The sequence below is a fragment of the Saccopteryx bilineata genome, chromosome 8, assembly GCF_036850765.1.
Source record: "Saccopteryx bilineata isolate mSacBil1 chromosome 8, mSacBil1_pri_phased_curated, whole genome shotgun sequence".
Classification (NCBI taxonomy): domain Eukaryota; kingdom Metazoa; phylum Chordata; class Mammalia; order Chiroptera; family Emballonuridae; genus Saccopteryx; species Saccopteryx bilineata.
This window is the reverse complement of record NC_089497.1, coordinates 97,713,485-97,728,685: the sequence shown is the minus strand read 5'-3', so window position 1 is coordinate 97,728,685 and position 15,201 is coordinate 97,713,485. Positions and strand designations below refer to the sequence as shown.

At 38.5% G+C, this 15,201-nt stretch overlaps 1 protein-coding gene across 1 annotated transcript in view; it reads left to right on the top strand.

Annotated features, from left to right (window-relative positions):
• Nucleotides 1-15,201, top strand: part of PPM1L (protein phosphatase, Mg2+/Mn2+ dependent 1L) — a 373,638-nt gene that overhangs the window by 289,669 nt on the left and 68,768 nt on the right. The window contains exon 2 of the mRNA XM_066241403.1: nucleotides 5,497-5,671. Within this exon, the coding sequence (XP_066097500.1) occupies nucleotides 5,497-5,671 (175 nt within the window). The remainder of the gene's footprint in view (nucleotides 1-5,496; nucleotides 5,672-15,201) is intronic.

The window sequence follows — 15,201 nt, the reverse complement described above, 5'->3', positions numbered from 1 at the left end:
AGTTATTAGAGAAATGCAAATCAAAACTGCAATGAGATACCACCTCACACCTGTTAGATTAGCTATTATTAACAAGACAGGTAATAGCAAATGTTGGAGAGGCTGTGGAGAAAAAGGAACCCTCATACACTGTTGGTGGGAATGTAAAGTAGTACAACCATTATGGAAGAAAGTATGGTGGTTCCTCAAAAAACTGAAAATAGAACTACCTTATGACCCAGCAATCCCTCTACTGGGTATATACCCCCAAAACTCAGAAACATTGATACGTAAAGACACATGCAGCCCCATGTTCATTGCAGCATTGTTCACAGTGGCCAGGACATGGAAATAACAAAAAAGCCCGTCAGTAGATAACTGGATAAAGAAGATGTGGCACATAAACACTATGGAATACTACTCAGGCATAAGAAATGATGACATCGGATCATTTACAGCAAAATGGTGGGATCTTGATAACATTGTACGAAGTGAAATAAGTAAATCAGAAAAAAACAGGAACTGCATTATTCCATACGTAGGTGGAACATAAACGTGAAACTAAGAGACATTGATAAGAGTGTGGTGGTTACGGGGGGAGGGGGGAAAGGGAGAGGGCAAGGGGAAGGGGAGGGGCACAAAGAAAACTAGATAGAAGGTGACAGAGGACAATCTGACTTTGGGTGATGGGTATGCAACATAATTGAAAGAGAAGATAACCTGGACTTGTTGATCTTTAAATATATGTATCCTGATTTATTGATGTCGCTCCATTAAAAAAATAAAATTATATTAAAAAAAAAGAAAGGCTATGGACTTTTGTATGTTAATTTTGTATCCTGCGACCTTACAGTATTGGCTTATTGTTTCTAGTAGTCTTTTTGTAGATTCTTTGAGGTTTTTGATGTATAGGATCATGTTATCTGCAAAAAGTGATACCTTTACTTCCTTTCTGATATGGATGCCTTTTTTTCTTAATCTTGTCTGATTGTTTTGTCTAGAACTTCTAACACCACGTTAAATAAGAGTGGAGAGAGTCGACAACCCTGTCTTGTTCCTGACTTAAGGGGGAAAGCCTTCAGTTTTGTGATGTTAGCTGATGGTTTATCATATATGGCCTTTATCATGTTGAGATATTTTCCTTCTATACCCATTTTGTTGAGTCTTAAACATAAAATTGTGTTGTATTTTATTGAATGCCTTTTCTGCATCTATTGATAAGATTATATGGTTTTTGTTCTTTGTTTTGTTGATATGGTGTATTATGTTAACCTTTTTATGTATGTTGAACCATCCTTGAGATTCTGGGATGAATCCCACTTGATCATGATGTATTATTTTTTTAATATGTTGTTGTATTCGATTTGCTAGTATTTTGTTTAGTATTTTAGCATCTGTATTCATATTGAGATATTGGTCTGTAGTTTTCTTTTTTTGTGCTGTCCTTGCCCAGTTTCGATATGAGCGTTATGTTGGCCTCATAAAATGTGTTTGGAAGTATTGCTTCTTCTTCAATTTTTTGGAAGACTGATTAGAATAGGAACCAAGTCTTCTTTGAATGTTTGATAGAATTCACTAGTATAACTGTCTGGGCCTGGACTTTTATTTTGGGGAGATTTTTAATAGTTTTTTCTATTTCTTCCCTACTAATTGGTCTGTTTAGGCTTTCTGCTTCTTCTTGACTCAATCTAGGAAGGTTGTATTTTTCTAGGAATTTATCCATTTCTTCTAGATTATTCAATTTAGTGGCATAAAGTTTTTCATAGTATTCTACAATAATTCTTTGATATCTATGATATTTGTGGTGATTTCTTCTCTTTCATTTTTGATTTTGTTTATATGAGTCCTTTCTTTTTTTTCCTTGGTAAGTTTTGCCAAGGGTTTGTCAATTTTTTTGATCTTTTCAAAGAACCAGCTCCTTGTTCTATTAATTTTTTCTATAGTTTTTCTGTTCTCTATTTCATTTATTTCTGCCCTGATTTTTATTATCTCCTTTCTTCGGCTGGTTTTGGGTTTTCTTTGTTCTTCTTTTTCAAGTTCCTTAAGGTGGGAAGTTAAGTGGTTCACTTGTGCTCTCTCTTGTTTGTTCATAAAGGCCTGAAGTGATATGAACTTCCCTCTTATCACTGCTTTTGCTGCATCCCATAGATTCTGATATGTTGTATTGTCATTTTCATTTGTCTGTATATAACTTTTGATCTCTGCACTTATTTCTTCTTTGACACATTTGTTTTTTAAAAGTATGTTGTTTAGTTTCCACATCTTGTGGAGTTTTTTTTTTTCCCTTTTTTTGCAGTTGAATTCTAGTTTCAAGGCTTTATGATCAGAAATTATGCTTGGTACAACTTTGATTTTTCTGAAATTGCTGATGTTATTTTTGTGGCCCAACATATGGTCAATTCTTGAAAATGTTCCATGTACACTGGATAAAAATGTATACTGTGTCACTGTGGGATGAAATGTCCTGTAGACGTCTATCATATCCAGGTGCTCTAGTGTTTTGTTTAAGGCCACTATATCTTTGTTGATTCTCTGTTTGGATGACCAATCTAGAGCCATCAGCGGTGTATTGAGGTCTCCAATTATGATTGTATTTTTGTCAGTTTTTGTTTTAAGGACAGTAAGTAGTTGTCTTATATATTTTGATACTCCTTGGTTTTGGTGCATATTATTAAGAATTGTTATGTCTTCTTTATTCAGTATCCCCTTAGTCATTATGAAATGACCATTTTTGTCTCTGAGTACTTTTGCTGTCTTGTAGTCAGCATTATCAGATATGAGTATTGCTACACCTGATTAATTTGGGATGTTATTTGCTTGGAGTATTGTTTCCTAGCCTTTCACTTTTAATTTGTTTTTATCCTTGTTGCTTAGATCTGCTTCTTGTAGGCAGCATACAGTTGGATTTTCTTTTTTAATCCATTCTGCTACTCTTTGCCTTTTTATTGGTGAATTTAATCCATTTACATTTAGTGTAATTATTGATACTTGTGGGTTCCCTATTGCCATTTTATACATTCCTTTCTGTCAGTTTTGTGTCTTGTTTGATTCTTCTCTTTTGTTTTTTTATCCTTTGTTTTTTTTTGTTTCTATTCCATACTTCTTTCCTTTGTTGCTATCTTTTTTAAATCATGTGCTTCTGTGGTGGTTTTTTTCAAGGGTGGTTACCATTAAGTAGTGAAAAGGGTTCCTACCCTGTTCATTGTAATGCACTATCTTGTTAGTACTTCTGTACTCTATCGTCCTTTGCTACTGTTAATTTACATCCTCTCCCCTTTCTTTTGTTTGTTTTGTTGTCACATTTTAAATTTCGTTTTATTGTGTTCTTGGTGGAGCTCTTACTTGTGGTTTTGTTTTGTTTTTGTATCTGGTTGGAAAACCTCCTTTATTAATTCCTGGTGTGGGGGGTTTCTGATGATAAATTCCCTCATGCCTTTCTGTCTGATTTGGTGTGAGCATTATCTTGTGTTGACTGGTTTGCCACAAGCACCGTTTTTCTTCAGCTTGGATGTTCGTGCCACAGCCTGGTTCGGACATTTGTGCCTCAGCCTGGTACTATTCACACCCTATCCCCGCCTCAGTTCCTATATTCTCAGTTCCCAGTGAAAGCAGCCCTTATTTAGGTTAGTGAGGAAGGCAGAGTGTTTCTTCCTCCATCTTATTTCCTTCGGGGTTGATTATATATTTAGTCAATTTTTCGCTCGATTGTACCTTTGCATTTAGTGTGGAAGTGCTGGAGGCTCCAAGGATAGATTTTTCTGTCTCTTGTTGAAGATCTTGTTGAATTTTGGGGGAGATTTATCCGTATTGCTCCTTACGGCGCCATTTCTATGACGTCACTCATCCAGTATGTGTATTTTTTATTGTAGTTCTCTGATTATTTTATTATTACCATTAATTACATAATTTTTTTTTAAAAAAAGCTTTGGTACATATACACAATGGAATACAATAGGGCCATGAAAAAGAAGGAAATCTTACCTTTTACATCAACATGGATGGACTTGGAAACTATTATGTTAAGTGAAATAAGCCAGGCAGAGAAAGAAAAATATCATATGACCTCACTCATTTGAGGAATCCAATGAACAATGTGAACTGAGGAACGGAATTGAGACAGAGGAGAGATCAAAGGGTCCAGAGGGAAAGCAGACAGAGGAAAGGGGATGATAGGATGCGATAAACCTGACAGGAGGGGGGGAGGGCGCTGTGGGGAGGGGAGCAAGGGAGATGTTGAGGGGAATATGGGGGAGGTGGGATGCATTCGGGGAGACACTAGAATCTATCTATGTAAACACAATAAAATCAATAAAAAAAGAAAAACTATGAAGGTTACACAAAACATTTTAAAGATAATTTTTTTAATTAAAGAAAAAATTTAAATATATTGATGATATAAGTTTGTCTTTTCTTACTTTAGGCCCATACTGCAGAGACAGTTCTTTATAACAGTTTATTTCATTTTAATGGCTATAGTGTAATTTTAAACAATATATGTATGCCTTCATTTATTCTAACAATTTCAGACCCTATGTACAGCAAAGAAATGTCAAATTCTTGGCATTCTCAGGAGATATGTTTTTAAGAATTTCAGTTTTCCTGATTCATACATTCCACTCTATTTCTTAATTTCTCCCTTAAATTTGTATTTCACTGTGATTCCCAGCTGGGAGGGAGAAGAGTATGCTATCTCCCCAGCCCCCTGGAAGAACATACTAGAATCTTTGGGAAGGTCTTTGTCAAAGTACATGTGACTATTTTCCTACCTCCAACAGAAGTGTGCTTACCTGGTTGGAGATCACTGCATAAAATTTCAGATGTTATTAATTAGGAGTGCATTGTGCAACACTGTAGAAGCAGGAACCCCCCCCCAAAAAAAAAAAAAAAAAAAAAACAACCAAGTTCATAATAATGTATATATAAAGACCAGGACTTTTAGGCTGTGAACGGTTCTTTTATTCTGATTAAAGGATATCATTGTCTTTGATATTTTCCTTTTCTGTTTATCCCATTCCATTATCAGCTCATCCAGAGGGTTCTCCTTTCTCTTCACTTCAGCAGAGCTCCTGTGTAAGCATTAATGAGTGGAGGACAACTAAACAAAGCAGAGCTAGGGATGCCATAGCATAGGCAGGCTTACCGCTGAGATGAGTAACTCGCTCCCGCATCTGGACAAGGGCATGTCATATTTATACCCAGTAAAATTACTATTATGGAGTCTTCAGAGTTCAATGCAATAGTTGTTCAGACTTCAGGTATTAACTCCATGAATGACAAACTCAATCCATCATCTTTTATACCTTTCAACCTGGTAGAAAACTCAGAGGTCAGTGATTCTGCATATCTGAATATTCATCTTATTCGGTATAGTGGAGACTCAAAATGACAGTGACATGGGTGTACTTGTCTAAAGGGGTGACTCCACAGCGCTTTGAGTTCTCACTGCAGCGGCTATGGTGGAGGTGAAAGCCTAAGGTGAGAAGTACTAATGAGGTTCTTTACTGGTTTTATTTGCAGACTGCAGCTGAATACGTAAAATCTCGACTTCCAGAGGCCCTTAAACAGCACCTACAGGACTATGAGAAAGACAAAGAAAATAGTGTATTGTCTTATGAGACAATCCTTGAGCAGCAGATTCTGTCAATTGACCGAGAAATGCTAGAAAAATTGACTGTATCCTATGATGAAGCAGGTATGTTTGTTTTTAATACACACATAGTCACACATTTTTTTCTCCCTGCAGAGATTTCTCTACAGACTGCTTCAATTTAGGCCCTTTTCTGAATTAGAAGACAGAGGGAAAACTGGACCCATAATTATATAGCACAGATTGACAGTGAGTTTCTTCTCAGCAGTTTTGGTCTCAAAATTTTCATCAAGAAGTTACTAAAATCATCTCTCTTCTTTTTTTTTTTTTTTTTTACAGAGACAGAGAGTGAGTCAGAGAGAGGGATAGACAGGGACAGACAGACAGGAACGGAGAGAGATGAGAAGCATCAATCATTAGTTTTTCATTGCGCATTGCAACACCCTAGTTATTCATTGATTGCTTTCTCATATATGCCTTGACCGTGGGCCTTCAGCAGACCGAGTAACCCCTTTCTGGACCCAGCGACCTTGGGTTCAAGCTGGTGGGCTTTTTGCTCAAACCAGATGAGCCTGCGCTCAAGCTGGCAACCTCGGGGTCTCGAACCTGGGTCCTCTGCATCCCAGTCCAACGCTCTATCCACTGCGCCACCGCCTGGTCAGGCTAAAATCATCTCTTAAATATCAAGTTCCTTTAAAATGTTTACTCTTTTTAAATGAAGTTTTCTGGACTTTTATCAATCATGTACTCTTACTGATTTAATCTTTTCAAATGTCACTTCCATTTTGGATGCCCATTGAAAACGTTTTTACATTTGATAATCCTGGAACAGTTATTTGCTTCAAGTATTATTTTTTAATTTCAGAGAATTTTTTTTTCTAAAGAGGTGCCATTTTTTTTTTTCTTAACATTTCAACCTGAACTTGATTTTTTTTACTTTAGCTCCTCATAGCCCTAGTCACTAATACCATGCCGGATACTTTCGTTCACTGCCTCCTGTAAGTTTATCCTGTTCAAGGGAGCTTATTATTGAAGGCATAGACACACCTCCTTATTAATACCATTTTTATCTATTATATGGTCTGTCAGCCAAAACCCAAATTTAATGAAACCAGTACAGTATTACTTAGAATTATTAAAATCTTTCATAAAGCTAAATTTAGGAAAATATCCTGATTAAAATTCTCATACTTCCCTCCCCTCCGCCCCCAACAAAATGGAGAAAGAAGTACAGGAAAATAGATTTATAATGGTCAACTATTGGTATCAATCCCATTTTAATTCTAGGACCTTTTTGTTTTTATTACCACGAGGAAGTTGTTAGTATATACCTTCTTTTCTTTCTCCTGATCTAAGCATTCTTCTTAATGCTGACATTCTTACATTTTTTTTTTTTTTTACAGAGACAGAGTCAGAGAGAGGGACAGATAAGGACAAACAGACAGGAAGGGAGAGAGATGAGAAGCATCAATTCTTTGTTTCAGCATCTTAATTGTTTGTTGATTGCTTGTTCATTGATTGCTCTCTCATATGTGCCTTGACTGGGGGGCTACTGCAGAGTGAGTGACCCCTTGCTCAAGCAAGTGATCTTGGGCTCAAGCCCGGGACCTTTAGGCTCAAGCCAGCAACCCCATGCTCAAGCCAAATGAGCTTGCACTCAAGCTGGTGACCTTGGGGTTTTGAACCTAGGTCCTCCGAGTTCCAGTCCAACACTCTATCCACTGCACCACTGCCTGGTCAGGCTCAGTGCTGACATTCTTAACATTTGATTTCAAGCTTGAATAGGACACAGAAAAGAGCAAATTAAAAAACAAATATTATGCTCCATATGCCTGGCCACTAATGTAGTTTTTTTAGTTACTAAGTTGTCTCAATTTATATGATGCATCCCTCTCAGGCAGGATCCACGTTTCTAGCCTTGCTCAAGACATCTCTACTCTCTTTGATTCTTCTTTACTCCATTCATTTTCCAGACAACATCAGCTTTTGCCTGCCGAGTGGTTAATTATGTGGTTTCTGAATTTGCCTTGTGTTTAACATCCCTGACTTGGGAATTGTCATTCATCTCTTCTCTCATCCCTGATGCAGTAAAGCAAGGCTATGATCAGCCTAATCAAAATAATATTTATGTATTTATAGCATCTCAGAGATCATGGAGCTCATATTCTTCACCTACTTCCTGCCCCCATCAGCATTTTATGATGAGAAAACTGAGACCCAGAGACTTGCCTGCAATAATAGCACAGTTCCTAGCTATAGAGCTGGGACTCCACTTCCTATTAAAAATCAAGCTGGGCTTTCACTGCACGAGTGCTGGTTCTCATTTGCTCAATAGGCATTTGTTGAATGCATGGTGATGTACTAGGCAGTTGAAAGAAAGAGGGAAGATGATCAAAAAGATAGAGAGCAGTCTGAGATGTAAAAAACACAGATCTTGTATAAAGTCAAGCTAGGGAGCTAAAATACACATGTGACTTCAAGATAAAAATTCCTGAGGATTTTGGAATAAGTGCACTCTATAACATTCACTAGCTTTAGAGTTAAGCTGAGAGGATGGGGAGTAAATTACTAGTGAACATGGTTACATTTCTGATGGAATTCTTTAGGGAGGGCATTGGTTTAACCCTGAAGGACAGATGATAAATGTGGGTTTGTGAAGATGAGAGAGAGGCAGGCCACATGATGAAGGGGCCCAAGTGAACGCACAGGTGGGAATGAACCCAGCTGTAACCTCCCAGCACTCAGATTCTCCTTCTTCAGGATAGTTTTCCACTCAGCTACACTGTTTTTGAGCACCTGCTAATCTGCAGGAGTCGACATGCACATGGCCTTTGGGTACAAATGCTTTGGCACAGAATTAATTTATCAATATACTCTGCAGCATGAGACAGTGGCAGTCACTACAGGATCGAGAGTTAGAAGATCTAAATTCCAGGCTTTCCTCTAGTTTAATAGTGATTGTTAGCAAATTAACGTCTTGGAGCCTCTGTTTCTTCATCTATCAGTTTGGGCTAATAACATCTCACAAGGTAGTTATAATAATAAAGTTATCTATAATATTTGAGGAAGTCCTTAGAAATCATATCACAAATGCCACAAGTACCACAAATGCCACAAATGTCAGTTGAGAACAGATTTGGATCTTGTTTCTCCCTCAGACCAGTTGAAAGTACTCTTAGAGTTTTTTTTTGACATGTCGTGTTTGGCGAGACAGAGGCAAATTTTTGAAAATGATCTTCTGAAGCTTTGAGAACTGAAGCAACATCTGCTGTTAAATGAGCTACTCTGGGCTCAGTTTGTCCTTGGTCATTCTGCATCAGGTGACACACTTAGTGGGGGCTATATTTATTATGAATAAATGAATGTTGGCTGGTGGCGAGGCCAGGCAGGTCCACATTGGATTCAGGCAGACTGTAAAAAAAACTGCGGAACTGGAAAGGGTTGGACCATTCCATTTAATAAAGTCTCACAATGCCGGACAAGCACACAGGCAGGGGAAACCACTTCTCAGGCAAACAAACAGCAAAATGGTCACCCACAGTGGTGGGCAGGTAATCTGCCATTTGCATCCCCCTGAGCACAAGCACCCATTGCCTTATATAGGCCATACACACATGGCATTGCCATGTGCTCACACACTAATCAAACAAAGTGCTTGCAGCCAGTAAACCAGCGAGCAGTCCTAACACAGCTGCCCCATATTCCATCCCTTTAGGGTAGCTCGCTTCACAGTCTACATGATAGGAAACAGAGACTACCACAACAGCAAAAGTTACACAATAATTATAAAGGTGCCCTTCACAGTGTCTCCCTGAGCACTCTGCCCAGGGAGTCACCTGGAGGCCCACCTCTAACTCCCTACCCCATGGTAGGTAGGAGGGCCTGTATAGTCCAGAGCTGTGTCTATGGGAACCGTAAAGTGTCCTTGGTGCACCTCTGCAACTGGATGAGAACCAGTGCAGGAGGGCCTCCACAGGTGCCGTGCCCCCCATCAGGGTCTCTCATGTCCATCCATCAAGGGAGCCCGTGCTCCACTCTGGTCGCAGTCCAAGAGTCAGTTCATGATAGACAGCCCAGCTATCTGTGCAAATTACCAAGGAAAAGGTCCATCACAGGCAACTAGGCACACAGCTCTTTATTAACGGACTTTAGCACCTTTCCACAGTGTGCTGTCCATTGCCACAAACCCCGTCCAAACCCCTGAACAAGCTTACAGGGCCTGGTGGGGACAAACACATTCAAGGCCTATGTCACCTTAATAGTTCCCTTAGCTGCTGCTGCTGTAAAAAAAAAGCACCTATTACCTTCTAATGCCAACATCTGCTGCACATTAGAAGGGGACCAGTGAACTGCCAATTTCATATGGGGCTTCTGACCCCCACCTGTCCCTGTCAGATGGGTCCCTCACCCTTCCCTCTATTCAGACTGGGATAACGGGTTTTGAGGATCCTGTAACCTGAATGCCAACCATTTTCCTGGCAGATGCCGGGGCCACCCACTTTCCCGGCTTTTTCAGTGGCAGGAACCTCTGTTCTGACTCAAGCTGCCACCAAAGCTCTTGGTTTCTTCTCGCAGGAATGTAAAAAACAGCCAGCCCATGGTCCCCAAAAAGACATCCATGGAAAGCCATAACAATTACCACTCCTCTACCCCACCCCTCAAGGGTGGCTGCAGCTCCATACCTATCTGCTCTGATCCTGCCCACTATGCCAGATGTAATGCCGGTGGCTGAGGCCTGGCAAGTTCGCATTGAATTCGAGCAGATGATAGAGAAACTGTGGAGCCAGAAAGGGTTGGACCATTTTGTTTATTGGAGGCTGGCAAAGGACAGGCAAGCAAATAAAAACAAAGGGGAAAGAGCTAATAAAAGAAAACCTGCTATTCACAGTAAGGGCAAGGGAGCAGGGAAAACCACACCTCAGGATGGGCAGAGCGACCTGAGAGAACCACCCCCAGGGGAAGCACCCACAGCCTTATATAGTCTATGCACACATGCCTCTGCCACGTGCTCACACACTAATCAGTCCAAGTGCTTGCAGCTGGTAAACCCTCGAGCAAGCCTAACACAGCTGCCACACAGTTGTAGTAAATTCAAAACTGCCTTCTCCGTCACTACCTTTATAGTCATGATTTCATTCAGTAAACGAGGAGAAAATACAAAAAGTTATTGCTATTTAACAGAAAACTATTTTATCATAATATAAAAAATCAGGAAATAGAAAAGTGGTAATAATATCTAATACCTTCAGATATAAACCTTTTACACTAAGACTCAGTTCCTTTAACTGCTTAGCTTTTTCCACACTATCCCAGTTTTTGCTTGTTCAGATTCTTAATTCTGGTCTCTCAGTTTTAGGATGTTGTTAATTATTAACTAGAAGATATCTTTGTCTGTAGAAAGGTTAATTTGTTTTTAATGCTCATCCACTGATTATTCAGCCTGTGTGACTTAATGACAGTTACCACTGTACAAGGCTTCGAAACTTCTAAAACCGATTAATGAGAAACCCTTAGACACTTGTCTGAAAGCATTGACTCAGAACCTTTTCTCCCTCCTCTCTCGTCTCTGTCTTTCCTTCTCAGTTTCTGCTCTTCTTCATTAAAGATATACATATCTTAGGATTTTACTCTTCTACAATTCAACTATCCAGCAACCGGACATTCGGTAAAGAAATGGGAAGGAAGCAAAAGCAATCATTCCCATGTCACTTAAGCTTTAAATCCTCACCTAGAATCAATATATTTTCCTTTTATATAGTTCTCACCAGTTAGGTTATATTTTCCAATGTGGCATTTTTAAAGATTCTTGTTCTGATATTGAGTATGACACTTTTATTATAGAAACAAATAAAATAAGTAGAATGGCATAATAAGAGAATAGTAATTATCAGTAATCCTATTGTTAAAACATTTGGTATGTTTCCCTCACTCTAAGCATTTTTGAAGTGTTGTTGGTATCTAGCAGTTTAATATCCTACTCTTTCACTTAACAGCAAGTGCATTAAAACCTCTTCATGTGATGATAATTTTAGCAGCTACAAAATATTCTATTTTTTGAAAATACTATTTAAACATTCTCCTTTGTTGGATAATTATGGTTTTTATTATGAATAATGGTGCAGTAAGTATGGTGCTCATTTATCTACATTCCATATTATTCTAGAAAGCAGACTTTAGAAAACAGCAGTTTAGAATTAGATTAGAAGGTGGGGGGAGGGGTGATACCGGGAGCAGAGACCGAAAGCAGCAAGGAGTAAGCAAGGAGTAAATTCATAGAAATCTATAAAAAACAGGTATGTTCCCAACATTGTGCTATACTCTAAATCAGATCAGCATTCACAAACTGTAGTATATATAGAGCTGACATTAGTAATCTTCATAATGACCTTGAATCACAGAGAAAAGTTTTAATAATGTTAACTATATACTGTATATAAAAATAGGAATTGTGTAAACTATTTTAGAAAGATTTTCATCCAAATGGTTTATTTTTGTTTTGATTATTACAGTTATAAAGATGTTTCATGATATGATTGAAAGAGGTCTTGGAATAAAAGACCTAGATTCTATTCCCAGCCCTGCTGCCAACCAGATATATGACCTTGAGTAAGTCACGAAACCTCCCTAAAGCCCATTTTCCTATAAATTAAAGAAAGGAACAGGATCTTATAGATGTCTTCCATTTCTTAAGCTATGATTCTGGTCTCTTGGCAATGGAAAACTTAGGTAGCCATAGCTCTGCAAGGTAACTGTAGCTGTTTCTAGAACTTTCTGCTTGCTGTAGAGCCTTTCTCTGGTCTCCTCATACAGCGTGTGTAATTTACATAATATCTGGCCCAAAGACCATCACTCTGCCCCTCTAGTATCTGCACATAAAGATGCCCATGCATACTTTTGTTGATGGGATAAGGAGCCAAGCAAAACTAGATTTTGGAAGGAGAGGTTCTGAGCCTTCATTCATGGATCCTAATTAAGATAGCTTAGATATTTTTCCTAGCATTCATTGGTGCTAAGCAAAATCCAGAGTAAGAAGATGTTTTGCATTTGATCTATTAATATTTTTAATTGAAATACAAGTCTATACACATTTCAATAGATTGAGCTTAGAGAAATTTCCAAGGAAAGCAGAGGCATGATTTGAGAAGTGATGAAAATAGCATTTCACATCATTCAGAGAACATCACTAACCTAAATATTCATTATTTGTTATGTGGGCATAAGTTGACGGGTTGAAGTAGCAAGAGAAGGACTCTTTTCACACTATTTTTATGCTGCTATCTTATTAGTCATGTTTCTCTAAATAATGTTAAATTGTTTTTAATTTATTTTTAAGTTTGAGCATGAATAAAGAACCTATACTTTCTCACGTTAAGGATCAAGTAGTGTGGCTTGTAATGCCTTGTGTTTGAGGGAATTGTAAGGAGAGTAGGCCTGTTTATTTGAGAGTGATAGTCTCTGTTGCCCACTCCAGCACCCTTAAGGCCTGGGAAACGGCTGTTTGGGGAAAGCTGAATATACCTGTGGTGGGTGGGCTGGCCAGTGGTAGCATTTTGCTGCAGGCCTTTAGACAATTACCTAAATTTCAGCTTAGATCTCCTAAGGCCAGCAGCGGTTTTTCTTTTTCTGTTCTTACTAGAAACCCACATAGCTTTCCAATGGGCATGTGTTCCTACCATGTAAAAAGAGCACTTACAAGTAGAAAGTGAACCAGACAGTGCAGGTGAGGGGGAGAACTTAGCTGCCTGTTTATTGTGTTCATTTGGGCATCACTTAAAGCTGGAGATCTATAGATCCATTTATAAGTGTCAAGCAATCACAGAACTTGCCCAGAAGAGGTAGGGAAGAAGTGACAGCATTCTGTTTTCAGCCTGTGCTTTGTGGTCCCTTGATGCAGCTCTGTGTTTGACATTCCTGACGGCTGAACCCAAGCCGGGAAGACACACTATGTACTGTGATGTACTTTTCTGAGAAATCTTCCTTTTTTTAACGGTTGGGGAATGTGCTCTAAGCAATTTGAAAGTAGCTGGAGGGTTACCCCCATTGACCTTATTTCATTCTTCCTAAAATAGGTGGTACTGGAAGTTACATACACCATTTAATTGAGCCGTTAGTGTCAGAGTAATCAGTGATCTCAAAAGGAAGTCATTTACTGTCATGGGGAAAAGAATTGAGAAACTAAACCCAAGAAAGAGATTGTGAATTATTTAGGGCCTTTTCAGTTTTTTAAGAATATAAAAAATGCAGTAAAAGGCATTTGCAGGAAGTTCTTTAACAGAGTGAATTTCTTGGTATGTTTCTCAAACAGGTCCTAAGGGAAGAGGTGGCACCAAGGGCCACCTTTAATCAGGACCCTATTTCGGGCTAAAAAGATATTGTTGCCAGAGGCTTGCTGGCAGGATTTGGAAGGATGAGATAAACAGGGACCCAAAGAAATTTTAAAAAGGAAATTGAATATTGGTTGTGCAACTTCTGACACCAGCTTCTAAATATCTGTAGAAAAAGTAACTGTTTTATTTTTCCTTTATAAAAGTAATAAAAATTCATTTAAAAGTTTTCAAATATAGAAAAATAGAAGAGGAAAAGATAATCTCTTAATTTTACCACTTAAACATAACCACCATTTTTAGTATATTTACTTCTAGTCATTTTTCTCTGCTGGATTTTAATTATTTCTGCCCAATTTTATATCTTTTTTTTCACTTAACATTGAAATATAATCATATTTCTCCATGCTCTAATAAACTACTCATAAAAGTAATTTGTAATGGCTGCAAAAACCCTATTAAGTGGCTATGCCACCATTTCCATAACCTTTTAATATTTTCAAATGGTCCCTTTCATTTACCTGTGTTTCAGTTCTCATTGCTAAGTAGAATCCCTAAATTTGGAGGTGTGTTTCTTATTTGTGAAAAGATGAGAATAGCAGTTTGGTTAACAAACACACTATGAAGATGTTTGTAATGCAGCCAATTCTTAGTCATATAACAGTGAAAGCAGAGAACTTAAACAGGTGGTCAAAATCCACTCATAAACAGAGAACTTTTTTCTGGCCAGTAATATCAATCTTTTAACCAAGCTGATTTAAATTTTTTAAACTCCCCCTTTTATATCATGGATTGAAAAAGCCAACAGATAGGGGGTGGGGGAATAGTAACTTTAAAAAAAAAGTGTTTTTCCATCTACAAACTAGAAAACTGTTCCTCATGGCAATTCAAAAGTTTCATGCTTGTGATTCATGAGCTCTGGGGTCAGTTCCGTGTTTCTGGTGAGACATTGCACCTCTCTGCTTGGTTTCTTCAACTCTAAAATAAAGACATTGGATGCGATATCTTCTTAGGTTTCATCCAGCATGAACAATGTACAATTTGGTCTTCAGTTCACTTGGCAGCCATTAGCTCATTCATTTATTCACTTTGTCCACATTAACTAAGCATCAGCAAGCCAGGCACTGCGCTGCCTTTAGGAATGCTGGTATGACCCAGTGGTGTGTGTGTGTGTGTCTGTGTGTGTCTGTGTGTGTGCGCACATGCACACACGTGGGAGTGAGAGTGGGAGCCAGGGAGAGAGACAGTGATAGAAACGGGTAACTAGATAGAGTGGAATTGGTGCTGTGTTCAGAGGACAGTAGGTACTCA